This window comes from Giraffa tippelskirchi, chromosome 5 (assembly GCF_054371585.1).
Source record: "Giraffa tippelskirchi isolate mGirTip1 chromosome 5, T2T-mGirTip1v1.2.pri, whole genome shotgun sequence".
Taxonomy (NCBI): domain Eukaryota; kingdom Metazoa; phylum Chordata; class Mammalia; order Artiodactyla; family Giraffidae; genus Giraffa; species Giraffa tippelskirchi.
This window is the reverse complement of record NC_137279.1, coordinates 72,159,679-72,178,888: the sequence shown is the minus strand read 5'-3', so window position 1 is coordinate 72,178,888 and position 19,210 is coordinate 72,159,679. Positions and strand designations below refer to the sequence as shown.

General features: G+C 36.3%; 1 protein-coding gene across 3 annotated transcripts in view; it reads left to right on the top strand.

The window, feature by feature from the left end:
- Positions 1-19,210, top strand: part of LOC145507225 (potassium channel subfamily T member 2) — a 406,914-nt gene that overhangs the window by 289,072 nt on the left and 98,632 nt on the right. For 2 of the 3 annotated variants that reach the window (XM_081493298.1, XM_081493297.1), the window contains exons 15-16: positions 14,772-14,921; positions 15,876-16,105. In XM_081493298.1, coding sequence (XP_081349424.1) covers positions 14,772-14,921; positions 15,876-16,105 — 380 coding nt within the window. The remainder of the gene's footprint in view (positions 1-14,771; positions 14,922-15,875; positions 16,106-19,210) is intronic. The other variant, XM_081493299.1, reaches the window with a different exon arrangement.

Genomic DNA, 19,210 nt, shown 5'->3' with positions numbered 1-19,210 from the left:
TTTTTCGGGAATACAGCTGCAGAAGTTGCTTGTATATTTTTGAGATTAATTGTTTGTCTGTTGCTTCATTTGCTATTATTTTCTCCCATTCTGAAGGCTGTCTTTTCACCTTGTTTATAGTTTCCTTTGTTGTGCAAAAGCTTTTAATTTTAATTAGGTCCCATTTGTTTATTTTTGCTTTTATTTCCAATATTCTGGGAGGTGGGTCATGGAGGATCCTGCTGTGATTTATGTCGGAGAGTGTTTTGCCTATGTTTTCCTCTAGGAGTTTTATTGTTTCCGGTCTTACGTTTAGATCTTTAATCCATTTTGAGTTTATTTTTGTGTACGGTGTTAGGAAGTGTTCTAGTTTCATTCTTTTACAAGTGGTTGACCAGTTTTCCCAGCACCACTTGTTAAAGAGATTGTCTTTTCTCCATTGTATATTCTTGCCTCCTTTGTCGAAGATAAGGTGTCCATATGTGCGTGGGTTTATCTCTGGGCTTTCTATTTTGTTCCATTGATCTATATTTCTATCTTTGTGCCAATACCATACTGTCTTGATGACTGTGGCTTTGTAGTAGAGCCTGAAGTCAGGCAGCTTGATTCCTCCAGTTCCATTCTTCTTCCTCAAGATTGCTTTGGCTATTCGAGGTTTCTTATATTTCCATACAAATTGTGAGATGATTTGTTCTAGTTCTGTGAAAAATACCATTGGTAGCTTGATAGGGATTGCATTGAATCTGTAGATTGCTTTGGGTAGAATACTCATTTTCACTATATTAATTCTTCCAATCCATGAACACGGTATATTTCTCCATCTGTTTGTGTCCTCTTTGATTTCTTTCATCAGTGTTTTATAGTTTTCTATATATAAGTCTTTTGTTTCTTTAGGTAGATATATTCCTAAGTATTTCATTCTTTTTGATGCAGTGGTGAATGGTATTGTTTCCTTAATTTCTCTTTCTGTTTTCTCAATATTGGAGTATAGGAATGCAAGGGATTTCTGTGTGTTAATTTTATATCCTGCAACTTTACTATATTCATTGATCAACTCTAGTAATTTTCTAGTAGAGTCTTTAGGGTTTTCTATGTAGAGGATCATGTCATCTGCAAACAGTGAGAGTTTTACTTCTTCTTTTCCTATATGTATTCCTTTTATTTCTTTTTCAGCTCTGATTGCTGTGGCCAAAACTTCCAAAACTATGTTGAATAGTAGTGGTGAAAGTGGGCACCCTTGCCTTGTTCCTGACTTTAGGGGAAATGCTTTCAATTTTTCACCATTGAGGATAATGTTTGCTGTGGGTTTGTCATATATAGCTTTTATTATGTTGAGATATGTTCCTTCTATTCCTGCTTTCTGGAGGGTTTTAATCATAAATGGATGCTGAATTTTGTCAAAGGCTTTTTCTGCATCTATTGAGATAACCATATGGTTTTTTTCTTTCAATTTGTTAATGTGGTGTATTACATTGATTGATTTGCGGATGTTAAAAAAACCTTGCATTCCTGGGATAAAGCCCACTTGGTCATGATGTATGATCTTTTTAATATGATGTTGGATTCTGTTTGCTAGAATTTTATTAAGGATTTTTGCATCCATGTTCATCAGTGATATTGGCCTGTAGTTTTCCTTTTTTGTGACATCTTTGTCTGGTTTTGGAATTAGGGTGATGGTGGCCTCATAGAATGAGTTTGGAAGTTTACCATCTTCTGCAATTTTCTGGAAGAGTTTGAGTAGGATAGGTGTTAGCTCTTCTCTAAATTTTTGGTAGAATTCCGCTGTGAAGCCGTCTGGTCCTGGGCTTTTGTTTGCTGGAAGATTTCTGATTACAGTTTCGATTTCTGTGCTTGTGATGGGTCTGTTAAGATCTTCTATTTCTTCCTGGTTCAGTTTTGGAAAGTTATACTTTTCTAAGAATTTGTCCATTTCTTCCAAGTTGTCCATTTTATTGGCATATAGCTGTTGGTAGTAGTCTCTTATGATCCTTTGTATTTCTGTGGAGTCTGTTGTGATCTCTCCATTTTCATTTCTAATTTTGTTGATCTGATTCTTCTCCCTTTGTTTCTTGATGAGTCTGGCTAATGGCTTATCAATTTTGTTTATCTTCTCGAAAAACCAGCTTTTAGTTTTGTTGATTTTTGCTATGGTCTCTTTTGTTTCTTTTGCATTTATTTCTGCCCTAATTTTTAAGATTTCTTTCCTTCTACTGACCCTGGGGTTTTTCATTTCTTCCTTCTCTAGTTGCTTTAGGTGTAGAGTTAGTTGATTTATTTGATTTTTTTCTTGTTTCTTGAGGTACGCCTGTATTGCTATGAACCTTCCCCTTAGTATTGCTTTTACAGTGTCCCATAGGTTTTGGGTTGTTGTGCTTTCATTTTCATTTGTTTCTATGCATAATTTGATTTCTTTTTTGATTTCTTCTGTGATTTGTTGGTTATTCAGAAGCGTGTTGTTTAGCCTCCATATGTTGGAACTTTTAATAGTTTTTTTCCTGTAATTGAGGTCTAATCTTACTGCATTGTGGTCAGAGAAGATGGCTGGGATGATTTCAATTTTTTTGAATTTACCAAGGCTAGATTTATGGCCCAGGATGTGATCTATCCTGGAGAAAGTTCCATGTGCACTTGAGAAAAAGGTAAAATTGATTGTTTTGGGGTGGAAACTCCTGTAAATATCAATTAAATCTAATTTGTCTATTGTATCATTTAAAGTTTGTGTTTCCTTGTTAATTTTCTGTTTAGTTGATCTATCCATATGCGTGAGTGGAGTATTAAAGTCTCCCACTATTATTGTGTTATTGTTAATTTCCCCTTTCATACTTGTTAGTATTTGCCTTATATATTGTGGTGCTCCTATGTTGGGTGCATATATATTTATGATTGTTATGTCTTCTTCTTGAATTGATCCTTTGATCTTTATGTAGTGTCCTTCTTTGTCCCTTTTCACATCCTTTATTTTAAAGTCTATTTTATCTGAAATGAGTATTGCGACTCCTGCTTTCTTTTGGTCTCCGTTTGCATGGAATATATTTTTCCATCCTTTCACTTTCAGCCTGTGTGTGCTAAAGGATCTTCTCTAAACAGGAAACACAGAAAGGATGTTTCAACACGAACTCAAAACAACAAAGTAAATGGCAACGGGATCATACTTATCAATAATTACCTTAAATGTAAATGGGTTGAATGCCCCAACCAAAAGACAAAGGGTTGCTGAATGGATACAAAAACAAGACCCCTATATATGCTGTCTACAAGAGACCCACCTCAAAACTAGGGATACATGGTTTTAATCTTAGGACTCGGGTTTTTGTTTTGAGGTCTAATAACATAAAAAACTGGGGAAGTTCTGCTCTTCAAAAGTAGAGATGCATAAATCTCTTCCTGGCAGACAGAAGCATCTTCATTTTGAGTTTTATTACTTCTTCTGCTTAGAGTTCTTGACCTTTCTCCTCGGTACGATAATCCAACTTGTGTGTCAGATTGATTCCCAGACCAGGAAGAATAAATGTTCATCCAAAGTTGTATGTTAGCTCTTCCTTTTGTAACCTCACCTGTGGTAGAAGTTTCCGTCGACTCCAATATGCCATTTCCACTCCAAAAATTACAATTACGTTTTCAATGAAACAGGCTACCATTTGTCAAAACCGGTTTTTTTACCTGCAGTGTTGACTGTAGATTCCTGACAGTGATAGTAAAGGAAAATCAGAATACCATTTAAATACTTTAATTTTTAAATAAAGTAGGAGCTTGAGACCTCTGTGAATTAATGTAATTAATTCCATGTGTGTTTTCAGAGACTCTCCTCTAAAGAATATAAACAATTATCTGGAACCAAGCTGACATTAATTGGTGAACTACTAGAGTATGGAATTAAATAAGATGTTAATTTTAATTAGATTAAAACCTTTGGGTCTCTTGTTTTAGGCTTTTTAAAATCTACTTTCAATCTAATATAATTAGGCAACAAATATAGTTTCTTATCCTGTTTAAAATAAAGCACCAATAAGGAAACTTTATCTTATCTAATTCTGCAATTATAAATTTAAATGACATCCTTTTCCTAATGCAAAGATTTCCCCCAGTTATATGTAAAGCCTTTTATTATATATTGATGAATGGGTATTTATAACAAAGATACCTTGTGACAGTCTGTTCTTTATTCCCATGGAGGTGAAAATAATTTCATTTGGCAATAAAAATAAATATATAAAAGCAGCTAATTTGGCAATCTGTCAATTTTGGTGACTCTGAAACACCATTTATTGTATATTTAAATACGTTATTTAGGGTTGAAAGAACAAAATGTATTAGCAAAACTAAATTTGATAATTGTAATGCAGAGGTGTTCAAGATAGCAGAAAGATTGCCACTAATAATTTCACTGTACAACCTTGAAGGTAGTAATCCCTGCCTGCACTCTATAGTTTACCTTTATTTTGGTGGTATCTTTAAATACATGAAGAAAATATGAACACAAAAATTCAATTTTACCTTCTAAAAGTTATTAGTATGACTTTTGCAAAAAAAAAAAATCACCTTCATAGAAATAGGGAGCCGTCAGTCAAGTAAGCTTTTATGCTATTTTTTTTTTAATGCACACATTACTGAGTGGGGTAATTCAGTACATTCCTGAAATAAGAACAGAGAGTGCAGTATAATAAGACTTCAAGGTATTGCATCTGGAACAGGAAATTCCAGCTAGATTCGTATTTTCTCCTTTTGGGAAAAGTTGATGTGGGGAAACTTTGAAAATCAAAACCATATCAGATTCTTTTACTGCATTCAGTGGCCTAGGAAGCACATTTTTACAGTTATAGCCCCAAGCACTTACTATCTGATGATCCTGTTCCAGTGGGTTGGTTTTTTTGCAACACAGGAGATGGTATGTGAGTGAACTTCTTCTCTGGTAATAAATACCGATCCCTGATAGCTCAGTTGGTAAAGAATCCACCTGCAATGCAGGAGACCCCAGGTTGATTCCAGGGTTGGGAAGATCCTCTGGAGAAGGGATAGGCTACCCACTCCAGTATTCTTGGGCTTCCCTTGTGACTCAGCTGGTAAAGAATCCACCTGCAATGTGGGAGACCTGGGTTTGATCCCTGGGTTGGGAAGGTCCCCTGGAGAAGGGAAAGGCTACCCGCTCCAGTATTCTGGCCTGGAGAATTCCCTGGACAGTATAGTCCATGGGGTCGTGAAGAGCTGGACGCAACTGAGTGACTCTCATTTTCACTTTCACTTACCTTGAAAGTGTAATCATGGATTAACCAGGGATGTACACTTTGCATTTGAAAGAAAAGCAAAATCATTTGTCAACTTTAATTTATGCACCACTGAAAAGTTAACTGGAGCAAGTGATATTTCTAACTAGGGAACAATAAGCAGAATAAAACAAACACAACTTACTTTAAACTTTGATTTCATTTTTTTTAAGTGAAAGCAGGTTTATTTAGAGAGATACACATTCCATAGACAGAATATTGTCCATCTCAGAGAGAGAGACCTAAAATATTGGATGGTTAGTTTTCTAGGCTGGGTAATTGCATATGCCAATGAGTGGAAGGATTATTCCAACTATTTTGGGGAAGGGGTAGGGCTTCCAGGAATTGGGTCACCGCCCACTTCTGGCCTTTTATGGTCGTGAGAGGGACTTTTCATCTTATCGCAAGATTGGTGACCACAATTTAAAATCAAGGAGGCAAAAAGTCAAGCATCCCATTTTCTCATCTCCCCACCCTTCCATAGAAAGAAAAGATCAGAGAAGGGCAGCACAGTGTGTTTGCACCTACCCTGGTTGTGCAGATGGTAAATAATCTGTCTTCAGTGCAGGAGACCTGGGTTCAAGTTGCAATCCCTAGGTCAGGATGATCCCCTGGAGAAGGGAATGGCAACCCAATCCAGTATTCTTGTCTGGGAGTGGCAAAGAGTTGGACACAGCTGAGTGACTAACACTTTCACTTTCACTAGCCTCATGAAATGAAGTTCATGAAATGACCTAAATAATACTCATGGAGAGTAAGAGGTGTCTGCAGAAAGCAGGGACCAGTATGTCATTCCCCAGTTGGACATCGGTATATGTAGTTTTCTGATTATTTGACCATGTGGAAAAAAGGCTCAAAGAGAGGGAGATGGCAGAACCTTCACTCTCATGTATGGGTTTCTAGCATCAGAGCTGATGACTTGAAAAGATCTACGTACGTTCTCTCTGTGGTACCCTGTCTAAGGGTGCTGCTATGAGGTGAGGAAACCCAAGAAGCCAAAGGCTGTAAGGTGGGTGGGACGTCTGTCTGGGAAGTAGGTAAGACAGAGTGGACAGGAATTTTTTCCTTCCCAGGGATGGTACACAGAGGCCCACCCCTCCACACCCCACAAACATGTTCACATGACTCTAGGAAAAGCCTTTGATGACCAGTGCGAGTCACTTCAGAGCAGCAGCATTCCAGGGAGAATTAGCCTCAGCTGGGAAGATTGGACTTTCAAATCAAATGAGACTGAGCTTTCTAATTATTGAACAGGATTTGAAAGAAGTGGGAGCTGCCCAGTACATTATTATTACTGGACAGGAATTGGAGATTTGAAAGAGCTTGGGTGAAGTCTACAGAGTCTTGAAAATTTTGACATGGAAGTTGCAGTTTACTTCACCAGACATTTTTGTTTGTTTGTTTGTTTTCTCATATACAGTTCTCCATCACTGCACCTTACACTTCTCCTTTCTTTTTCTAAATATATATGCGTGTGTGTATATAAATATATATATATATATATATTTTTCCACTAAGACCTTTGTTTAGAATTTAAACATGCAGAAAGGAGCAGGCATAAGCCTCCTTTGGTTCTAGGATGTGCACTGAAGCTTTTCTAAGGCTCTCATGACTATGGTATTGGATGCATGAATTTTTGCAGCATGACCCTTTGTTCAAGGAAAAGAGATTTTTTCAAGCATTGAGCATAAGCTTTTATTCTGTATTTCCTCTATTTCCTAGTAGAATATTTTCTTTTTATTTTCTTTTTTTTTTCCTTTCTTTTTTCTACTAACACCTTTCCTAAGAACTGGAGCTGGCATTATTTTGAAACTTAAGGTAGACATAAACCTGTCTAGGAAGAATTTATTACTATTTAATTACCAGTCAGTTACTATATAGTCAGTTACTATATAATGCAATTACTATTGCACTACCAGTCAGTATGGTAAAGCAGCCTGTAAACCGCCAGAAATATAAACTACAGGCTATCTTATTTTACATGCTGGAGTTTACTTTGAGGCTAACAGTAAGTAAATCAGAAGCAGACAGTTTTCCCTAAATGGCCATTCAATTCATGTAAACACAGAGTAAATCTTTCTTAAATGGCTTTTCATAATTTTCATGAAGCTTTTCATTGTTTGCTTTTTGTCCTTAGTATCTTTTGTGTTTTTACTGCTGCTGAGGTTAAGTTTAATTCATGTCCATTTATGATTATGAAACTCAATGAAGGCTTTTTCCCCTCATCCTAATAGCAAATTCATCATAGGGAAAGTAATTGATAAGGCCTAAAAAATGATTTTGGTGAAGGAGAAAGGAATTACATAATTAGAAAAGCAGAAAATTTAGTAACTGAGCATGAAGAACACTGTTAGGTTATACTCTGTTCATTTAACAAAACATTTATTAAGACTTACTCTATCTGACCAGACATCTTGTCTCAGAGATATCATGGTAAACAAGATATGATTCTTTGTCCCATGGAGCCTGTTTCACGAGGAAGCAATACATTAAGAATTAGTTAATATAATTTAATGTTATACTATCATGAAGTCCACCACCACATGGCTGAAAGAGTAATGACTGAACTGTGGGTCCAACAATGAGGAGGGCGTAGGTGGAAGAAGGAATAGGTTAGAAGATCTGGATAGGAGAGTTGCTTGATCAGGGGAAACTAAAGTTTGCTGGAGCACCCAAGAGACAGGAGACAGAAATGACAGATAAAATTTGGAAGGCAGGCATGACATAGGTCAGGAGGGATTGGTAGTGATGGTAAGAAAATTTACCTTTTCAGATGGAGGAGGAAACTCTTTCATTATTTTTAACAGGAAAGTGACCTGAAGTGATTTGTGATTTTGAAATTCACTCTTATTGTAGCACCAATACATATAAGAGGCAAGGAAATGGGGTAGGACTATTTTAAGTGTGTAAGGGTTGATGATGGAGAAAAGGGTAAGTGGTGCATTCAAGAGTTATTTAAGTGGTAGAATTCTCTTGTATAAAATGGAAATAGATTATTTACTCAGCTATATGATTAATTTTGTCTCATTAAAAAATAATCTTGAATTGTCTGCCCAGATACATGAAGGAGGAAAAGATGAAAGAAAATAAGGATAGAATGATAATTTGAAAACAAGAGGTTTATGCTTTGTTTTTTAACAAATCTATAGGCTATGAAATGCCCTGTATTATTAGTAAAGGTTAGCATAAAATTTGACTCTCAAATTCTAGTAGCCCAAAGAAAAGAAATTGAACAGCTACACATTCACACTGAATATTGGAGTATTCAGAACTGAAACTTCTGAATAAAGGGCAGTGTTTGTCACAGACTCTTCTATTCATGCTGGCAAGACCAAAGACTTGAAACTACTGATCCTCAGTTTCTTTATCTGTGTGATGGACATGCATCTTAAAGACTGTCAGAAGAATCAAATTCTATCATTAAACAAATATGTTTTCAGCTCACTTCACTGTATTCTATAAAATGCTCTGGTTACTGGAGATCCCACAGAAAACAAGATAGATAATGGACTGAGAAGTTATGGTGTTTACATTCTGCTTCATGCTGAATGAGAGATGGTGGCAGAAAGAGACAAATAATAAGCATACAAATGAAGTTATGTCAGTATCACAAAGAGGTCAATTTCACCCAAATTTATTAATCATTCCAATAATCATGTCAACAGTACTCTTTTTCAAGTAATCAAGCTGATTTTAAGTTTATATGGAAAAATGAAGAAACCAGAATAGCAAGAAAACTTTTGAAGAACAACAAGAGGGATTACCCTGATGTATTTTTTTTTTAAATAAATTTATTTATTTTAGTTGGGGGCTAATTACTTTACAATATTGTAGTAGTTTCTGCCATACATTGACATGAATCAGCCATGGGTTTACATGTGTTCCCCTTCCTGGACCCCCTCCCACCTCCCTCCCCATCCCATCCCTCTGGGTCATCCCATTGCCCCAGCCCTGAGCATTTGTCTCATGCATCGAACATGGAATGGTGTTCTGTTTCACATATGATAATATACATGTTTCAATGCTATTCTCCCAGAACATCCCACCCTCACCTTCTCCCTCAGAGTCCATAAGACTGTTCTATGCATCTGTGTCTCTTATTCTGTCTCACATATAGGGTTATCGTTACCATCTTTCAAATTCCATATATATGCATTAGTATACTGTATTGGTGTTTTTCTTTCTGGCTTACTTCACTCTGTATTATGGGCTCCAGTTTCATCCATCTCAATAGAACCGATTCAAGTGTATTTTTTTTAATGACTGGGTAATATTCCATTGTGTATATGTACCACAGCTTCCTTATCCATTCGTCTGCTGATGGACATCTAGGTTGCTTCCATGTCCTGGCTATTGTAAACAGTGCTGCGATGAACATTGGGGTACATGCGTCTCTTTCAATTCTGGTTTCCTCGGTGTGTATGCCCAGCAGTGGGATTGCTGGGTCACATGGCAGTTCTATTTCCAGTTTTTTAAGGAATCTCCATACTGTTCTCCATAGTGGCTGTACTAGTTTGCATTCCCACCAACAGTGTAAGAGGGTTCCCTTTTCTCCACACCCTCTCCAGCATTTATTGCTTGTAGACTTTGGACAGCAGCCATTCTGACTGGTGTGAAGTGGTACCTCATTGTGGTTTTGATTTGCATTTCTCTAATAATGAGTGATGTTGAGCATCTTTTCATGTGTTTGTTAGCCATCTGTATGTCTTCTCTGGAGAAATGTCTGTTTAGTTCTTTGGCCCATTTTTTGATTGGGTCGTTTATTTTTCTGGAATTCAGCTGTAGGAGTTGCTTGTATATTTTTGAGATTAATTGTTTGTCTGTTGCTTCGTTTGCTATTATTTTCTCCCATTCTGAAGGTTGTCTTTTCACCTTGCTTATAGTTTCCTTTGTTGTGCAAAAGCTTTTAATTTTAATTAGGTCCCATTTGTTTATTTTCGCTTTTATTTCCAATATTCTGGGAGGTGGGTCATGGAGGATCCTGCTGTGATTTATGTCAGAGAGTGTTTGCCTGTGTTTTCCTCTAGGAGTTTTATAGTTTCTGGTCTTACATTTAGATCTTTAATCCATTTTGAGTTTATTTTTGTGTATGGTGTTAGGAAGTGTTCTAGTTTCATTCTTTTACAAGTGGTTGACCAGTTTTCCCAGCACCACTTGTTAAAGAGATTGTCTTTTCTCCATTGTATATTCTTGCCTCCTTTGTCGAAGATAAGGTGTCCATAGGTGCGTGGGTTTATCTCTGGGCTTTCTATTTTGTTCCATTGATCTATATTTCTATCTTTGTGCCAGTACCATACTGTCTTGATGACTGTGGCTTTGTAGTAGAGCCTGAAGTCAGGCAGGTCGATTCCTCCAGTTCCATTCTTCTTCCTCAAGATTGCTTTGGCTATTCGAGGTTTCTTATATTTCCATACAAATTGTGAAATGATTTGTTCTAGTTCTGTGAAAAATACCATTGGTAGCTTGATAGGGATTGCATTGAATCTATAGATTGCTTTGGGTAGTATACTCATTTTCACTATATTAATTCTTCCAATCCATGAACACGGTATATTTCTCCATCTGTTTGTGTACCCTGATGTATTTTAGAACAATTTTGTACCTAAAATAGTTGATATAGTGTAGTGTTAGGGAATGGACAAAGGCAAATCAACTTGACAGACTAGAAAGTTGAGATAGAGGCCCATAGGCACCTAGGAATTTGGTGTTTGATAACAGTTATTTTAAATCATTGGTTAAAAAAATGGACTATTCAATAAATTGAATAACTGGGTAGCTATTTGGAAAAAAGTTGATACATCATCATAGTATAAAGGGAAAATATTACTTTCTGCCTAAATAAAATGTTGCTCTCAAAATATTGGTAAAGAGGGGGTGGGAGTATGTAATGTCGCCTGTAATGCTGCTTTGAAAGGTAGCAGTGAAAAATTATATCAACAAAAACTTAAAATCCTCACTACTAGTTTTGGTTTGTTTCTTCACTTTTGTGAACATGCATTTCATTTTAAAAATCTATTTCAGACACTCAAAAGCATAAGAATATTATCATGAGCATCCATGAACCTAGCATTCCAAATGTTTTTTATTTGAAATGTTTTTGAAGCCCACATATATGATCTCTGATTTACCTGTCTTCTCCCTAGGACCTAGTTCACTAAATACTCTACCTAGAGCTACTTATTTCTTTCAACATTTTATATTTGGTATTTCCCCATGGTGCTAACTAAGCATTAGTTCTTACATTTTCACTTTTAGCTGTATGGAATTTATTCATTTATTCACTCATTCGATCATTTAATTTTTGTATTTCTTTTTTTAAAAATTAGTTTATTTATCTATTTTTTAACTTTACAATATTGTATTTGTTTTGCCATATATTGACATGAATCCACCATGGTTGTACATGTGTTCCCCTTCCAGAACCCCCCTCCCATCTCCCTCCCCATCGCATCCCTCCAGGTCATCCCGGTGCACCAGCCCCGAGCACCCTGTATCATGCATCCAACCTGGACTGGCAATTCATTTCACATATGATAATTTTTGTATTTCTGATGGCCATTCGGTCCTTAAGGTGTTTATTCCTATTTTTCTTTTCCATCAGCAAATACACCCAGGTCCACCTCCAGAACATGCCCAGAATCTCCCCTGGTCCAAAGCCGTCACCTTCTGGCTGGATCATTGTGATAAAGTCCTCACTGATCATTGCCACTGCTTCAGTCTATTCTCAGAACAACCACCAGAGGGATTTTTTGCAAAATATAAGTCAGAGTCTTTGCAAATTTTCCCAATAAAGCCCAACAAGATTGTAAGATTTTAGAAATCCCCGTGTGACCCGTTTTCCTGCCAGTTATTCCTCTGGCCTCATTTCCTCCTTCTCCTTACTTTTCCTCAGCCACACCAGGCACCGCCCTGCCCCAGGGAAGCGCTTGCTGTTGCTTTTGCCTGAAACAGTCTTCTCTGCTATGGTTACCTCTCTCACTCTTTTCAGGATTTTTACTTAGATGTCATTCTCTCAGGGAAGTCTTCTTCGATTATGCATTTATTTTCCAATCCACCCCTGAAAACTTCCTTCTCTTTTTTCTCCTTACCACTTACCACTTCCAACACATAATTTGCTTTATTGCCAGTTTTCCTCCACTAGAAGCTTCAAGAAAGAAAGCATTTCTGCCCCTTTTGTCAACTGCCTCAGCCTTGAAATCTAGAACTTTTCTTGGTACATCCCAAGTGTTCAATAAATATTTCATGTAGGAATTAATAAATGAGACCCAGACATACCCATCAGTAGAAGATGGAGTGGCTAAGTTCCAATATTTCTTAAGCAATTAACATGAGATGAAAAAGAAAAAATTCTGTATATTTACAATTAGCTGAACTTAGAGACTCATTAAAAAATGTTTGGTAAAAGGTGCCATTATGAAATAACATGAAGACAAGCAAGTGATTTAAGAAAATTCATTACAGTCATCCTTGTCCGAATGTCTCCTTTTTTGTTTCCTTCAAAGTTGCTACATTGCATTTCCATTTCAGCCGCTGGAATTAGATTTGTGATTCGCTTGAACGGCTCTTAGTGCCTTTATGCGACTGTTATTTGACCCTATGCTGCCTTTCAGTGCCAAACAAACCCTGATGAATTACTGGCACTTTCTCTCGTTTTTTCAGCCCTTTAAATAGATTCTGTCTTTGCCAAGTGCTATCTTGCCAAGCAGCAGTATGGTACATATCAAAGATGGCTTTGTTTTTATTTGTCAAAGGAAAGGTGTTCTCCGCCAAGAACAATCATTCTTAGGAAACAGTAGTTAGATGTAGCCATATGTATTCCATAGTCAAATGTGTTTTGTTTTATATTTTCCTATTTCCAAAAATATATTAATATTTTAGAAAAAAAGAGTAAAGATTTTAAGAGCAATATTGTTCATATTGTTGACTAGGAATGTTAAAGTGGCCCCAAAGTTCAGCAATGAAGAAGATATACCAGCAAAATAATAATGTAAACTAACATTTACTGAAGATTACTATGCTTCCAAAATCTGCTAAATGATTTATTTGTACTATCTCATTTAATTCAACCCAGTAAAGCGGATAATGTTTTTTTATGGCAGTAAACTATCATAGAGAAGTTAAATAACTCACCCAAGATTGCCGAGTTAGGGTTCAGATCAGGCAGTCAGATTCCAAGGCCCAGGATCTTAAGTCTTAAGCTTCCCAGATAGCTCAGTTGGTAAAGAATCCGCCTGCAATACAGGAGACCCCAGTTTGATTCCTGGGTCAGGAAGATCTGCTGGAGAAGGAATAGTCTACCCATTGCAGTATTCTTGGGCTTCCCTTGTGGCTCAGAGGTAAAGAATGCCTGCAATGCAGGAGACCTGGATTCGATTCCTGGGTTGAGAAGATCCCCTGGAGAAGGGAACGGCATTCCACAATCCATGGGGTCACAAAGAGTTGGACATGACTGAGAGACTTTCACTTTCACTTTCAAGAAGGAACTTTCAAGAAGGAATGAAGCACAAATGAAACATACCTGGAAAATAAACTTTTTTTTAAAGTATTGAAACTTTGAAAATGTTTATAAATGTTTCATCTCTCAGTAACCCTTCAAACAAAACTCAGTTTAAAAATATGATAGATATGACTTTAATCCATGCAGAAACTACAGAGATTATGGTGAAATATTTTTTATTTTTATAAATGTATCACATTTATTCTAGAATGTGTATTTCATGTACTTAACACAGTTCATAAACTTTATTCACCAAGTGGAATTTATTGTACAAAATGGGAAATCATTCATGTATCTTCACAATAAATTTTGCATAAGTTGAATTTTTATACATTTCTAAAGCCACTGAACAGACTATTCTAGGGAAAAAAAGAAGCTACATTTTCTTTGATAAACTTATCTTCTTTTTAAAAAGTACTTTTGGAAATGTCTTTCAGAGATTTTTTTTATCACAAAACATATCTTTTGTTAACTTCTACACAATTGGGAGAACGTCATTGCTATGATTTGGACAGAAATAAAGAGTATATTTTTTTTATGAAATCAAACTGATAAATTGAGATGTATATATATTTATAATTTTAAATACAAAGCAAAGTCAAAAACATACAAGGGCCAAGCAGATATTATAAATGGGATGAAGTGGGCTCTATCATTGAAACTATAAGACAAGTATTATATGCAGGCTGTGCATGACATGATATACACAAACGAAGTCTAAAATTCAGTTGCTACAGCTCACTGGTTCATGATCACAATAAATGCTTTTATTAATTGGATTGTGAAGTTCTTTTAAAGAGTTTGCCATTTATCAAGCATCTATATTCTGTAGTTTCAAAATTCTTGTAGGTGACTCTTTGCAAATATTTGGTGATCACGTCATCACTTTGAGCACCACACAGGGACTTCTCTGAACTGTGCTTGTTCCTCCCTGCAGTTGGGAAACTCTGGATTATGTAGGACAGCAACTGTGCTTTGAGCCACATTCACTGTTTGTCTCTCTGTGTGTGTATGTGTGTGTGCTTTTGTTGCAGAGAAGGCCAGCAGTCACCAGAACAGTGGCAGAAGATGTATGGCAGATGCTCTGGGAATGAAGTGTACCACATCGTTCTGGAAGAAAGCACATTTTTTGCTGAATATGAAGGAAAGAGCTTCACATATGCTTCTTTCCACGCACACAAAAAGTATGTTTCCGCCTCAGAATGGAATTAAAATATTAATCTCTCATACCTTTTAAACCCAGTTTTCCATAATGTAACTCATATTGGTGCTCATGTATTGCAAGTATTTTTGAATTATTACCATAATTATTCAGACATTTGAATTTTTGCCTTTTGTATGGTCTCTAAAAGTTAAGATTCTTGGATATAAAGTATAATTTAGTAGGAATATTGATTTTGAAATTGAAAGTATTAGTCACTCAGTCATGTCCAACTCTTTGAAACACCATGAACTATATAGCCCGCCAGGCTCCTCTGTCCATAGAATTCTCCAGGCAAGAATTCTGGAGCGGGTTGCCATTCCTTTCTCCAGGGGATCTTCCTGATCCTGGGATCAAATCCAGGTCTCCTGTATTGAAGGCAGATTCTTTACTGTCTGAGGCACCAGGGAAGCCCAGTATTGACTTTAGCATCGTTTCAATTATCTTTAAAAACATTTTAATGCTGTAGAAATTCACAAGAAAATGAATCTTTTTTATAGATCTAAATTTTAAAGTGTTAATTAAAATACTGTTTTATTTTTTGGCCAAATTAAGATATACATTTGATGGTAAGACCCAGTATACACACACACAATTTACCAAAAAAAAAATTTCGCTTACTAAATGATATTTACTTTGATGTTTTCTTTTATCTTTTATTCCATTCTTTTTTATTAAAAATATATATATAGTCTTAAGTATCTATGATTTCACAACATACTAAAGACATTGTTTTTTTGTTTGTTTGTTTCTATAAAAACAAGAACTTTGAACTTATAGGATCTTTTCAAGCTTTAAAATCTTCCTATTTGAGGTTTTACTTTTCCTTTGCCTTTTAATAGTTCACTTATTTTCTTAATATGCAAACTTAAGAAAAAAACTAAGACCTTTGCTGAACTTTTAACTTAAACTCTTTTATTTTCTTTTTTAAATTAAGGTTTGGTGTCTGCTTGATTGGTATTAGGAGGGAGGATAATAAAAACATTTTGCTGAATCCAGGTCCTCGATATATTATGAATGCCACAGATACATGTTTTTATATTAATATTACCAAAGAAGAGAATTCAGCATTTAAAAACCACGACCATCAGAAAAAAAGCAATGTACCAAGGTCATTTTATCATGGACCATCTAGATTGCCTGTACATAGCATAATTGCCAGCATGGGTAAGTATAAATAAATCTGAAAATATAATTAATTTCCTTCTCTAAAAAGAAGAATAACTATACTTTAGATTTTCTCAAAATTCCAAAGTCAAATTTAAAGCATACTTGTGTGTATTACAAACTTGGTGTAACTAAATAACTAAATATAAAGAACAAAATTTCCAGTCTGTTAAACTGGTAAGAAATTAAGATAGTTCAAAACTTCTAACAACAGTTTCATATGTGTGGTTAGAATATAAACACCAGACACTTCTGTATTTCTTTGCAAGTTCTCTGTTCAATTATCAATAATGGCTACTTCAGATTCTCTCTGTTTCCCAAAACTCCCCAGTCCTTTATCTATTTCTTACTGAAGGTGGTTTCTGTGACACAGAAATTTTTTTTAAAAGATTCAGACAAATAAGAACTTCCATTAAATCTTGTCACCATACCACATACAAACCGACATGCACTTAGTTTCTATCACAAGGAAAATGTGTTCCTTCTTTTAGCTTCTAATATTTTAATACCAATACCTTCACTTATGCAACAAACCATTCTCCATTTCCCTCTTAGGGACTTCACTTTTTTATTAATCCTCCTTACCTGAATTCTTATTCTTCTTTTAATCACTGATTCACTCTTCCTCCCTGCTTCTCTCTTTCTCTCTCTGATTCTCTTCATGTCTCTCTTTCTACACACACGCACACACACGCGCGCACACTTCTGGACCTCATGCCTTGACATCTTCACAGATAAATCCAAGTGTTGTTTTCAGTTGCTGGCTTGAAATCTTACCATTCCAGCATGTATCTACCAGTTCAGTCTGAAATCTGCAACCAGTATATCACTGAAACTGCTCTGGCAAGGCCGCTATTCTACTCTTACTCACTAAATCCAGTGGAATTGTCATAGCATATGACAATATTGACCATATTCTTCTGAAAACGCTCTAGTGCTATTTCCTCTGCACCCTGCACATTCATTTCCCCTAAATTGTCATGTCTGCTCTCAGAAATTCAATTCCTTTCCATAAATTGATGATTCTCTTACCTAAATCATGACCTTAAATCTCTTTTCACAGCAATATATTCAACTGTCTACAGCCTATTTGGAAAAATCAAACAAGCGTTGGAAAAACCAATGTGGTATATCCAAATTGAGCTAATCTTTCTATATTCATTCGAAACAATTTCCACCTTCATTTTTTCTTTTTTTTTTTGCTAAAAAATGTGATACCATCATCCTTTGATTTGTAATGACAGAATTCTAACTTTTCACTATTCCTGTCTTCTTATACTTTGCATTTCCCTGAATTCCACTAAATTTGATCAAGTGGTCTCTAAAGTCATTCACTGCCATGTCCACGATCAGTTTGCTTGGTCTGGGTCTCCATCGTCCTGTCCTTCCACTGCAGCCCCCCCACCCCCACCCAGTCTCTTCTCCATGCCCCAGCCTTGCTGCCCTGCACTCTTCTCCACCTTGCTACCAGAGTAGCAATTTTTGCATAATGTTATAATCATGCTCCTGCATTAATTTTTAATTTCTTCATATTAGCCATTGGGAAAAAAGTCTAAATTTTATACTATAAAATGATTTACAATTGGATGACCAAAATCTCTCTCTCTCTTTTTTTTTTTTTACTTGAAGTAGTCCTTGTTTTCCCAGGACAGTTCCAGATTATATACATTGTCCTGGTGTCATTATGAAGAGAAATACACTTTGATTCTTAGGAATACCCTCGTTTAGAAGATAAATTACATGATCACTTTTAAGTATCTCTTTAAAATAATTCCTTCTTATGTTTTTAGTTCCACATTTTACCATTCCTTCAGTTGTTAGCCTAAGTCCCAATCATATTTAATAGTTTTTCATCATCCCTTCAATTGCTCTCCTTGCTGCTGCTAAGTCGCTTCAGTCGTGTCCGACTCTGTGCGACGCCATAGACGGCAGCCCACCAGGCTCCGCCGTCCCTGGGATTCTCCAGGCAAGAATACCAGAGTGGGTTGCCATTTCCTTCTCCATTGCTCTCCTTAGCCCCAATCATATTAATTCATTTCAGTCTTTCCTAACGGTTTTTTACCAACAGGCCTTGATGCACTGTTTCCTCTGAGAGGATCTACTCCCCAGCCCCCAATTTTGCTTATGTAACTACCTCTACTCATTTGCATCTCGGTTTTAATATCACTCCCTCTGAGACATGTTCCATGGCCCTGCTTGGACTTTGTTAGATAACTCAGATTGTCACTGATATAACATATTTTCTCTTCTATAGAAGTTTTACTTGTTGGTTTTACATGTTTAAGAATTACTTGTTGAGTACCTAGTCCATGCCAGGAACTCTCATAAGTATTTGTAATGGGAGGGTGGGACAAATGGACAGAGTAGCATTGACATACATACACTATTGTATGTAAAATAGATAGCTAGTGTGAAGCTGCTTTATAACACAGGGAGCTCAGCTCTGTGCTCTGTGGTGACCTAGAGGGTCAAGGATGGGGAGGGAGTGTGACTCAGGAAGGAGGGAATGTATCTATACATGTAGCTGATTCACTTATTTGTACAGAAGAAACTAAAACACATGGTAAAGCAGTTATACTCCAAATTAAAAAGAAGTATTTGTGATTAATTAGAGAACAAATGAAAATTCCTTGCTTCCAGAGCTAACATTCTATCATGGGAAAGTCTGGCCATAAACAATACATATAAAAATCAGTAAAATATTTAGTAGATTAGAAGATGATAAGTAGTAAGATAAAAGAGAGAAGAAAATAGAGCTAGCAAAAAGTGTGTATGACTTCTAGGACAACTGAATTTTTAGGTGGCTTGTAGGCCTCATTGAAAAGGTGGCATTTGAGAAGATACTTGAAGAAAATAGGGGCATTATGCCTGTGAATGTCTGAAGGAAAAGGATGCCTGGCAGAGATAATAGCTGGTACAAGGGCCCTACAGGAGATGTGGGAACCTGATTGATGTGCTCCAGTGTCAGTAAAGGGGCCCTCGTGACAAAAACACAGTGATTTGATGGTAAGAGCACAGGAGATGTGGGGAGAGAGGTAAAAAGGGGCCAGATCACGTTGGGCCCTTTAAGTCAATGTAAGAGATGTAGCTTCTACTCAGAGTGAA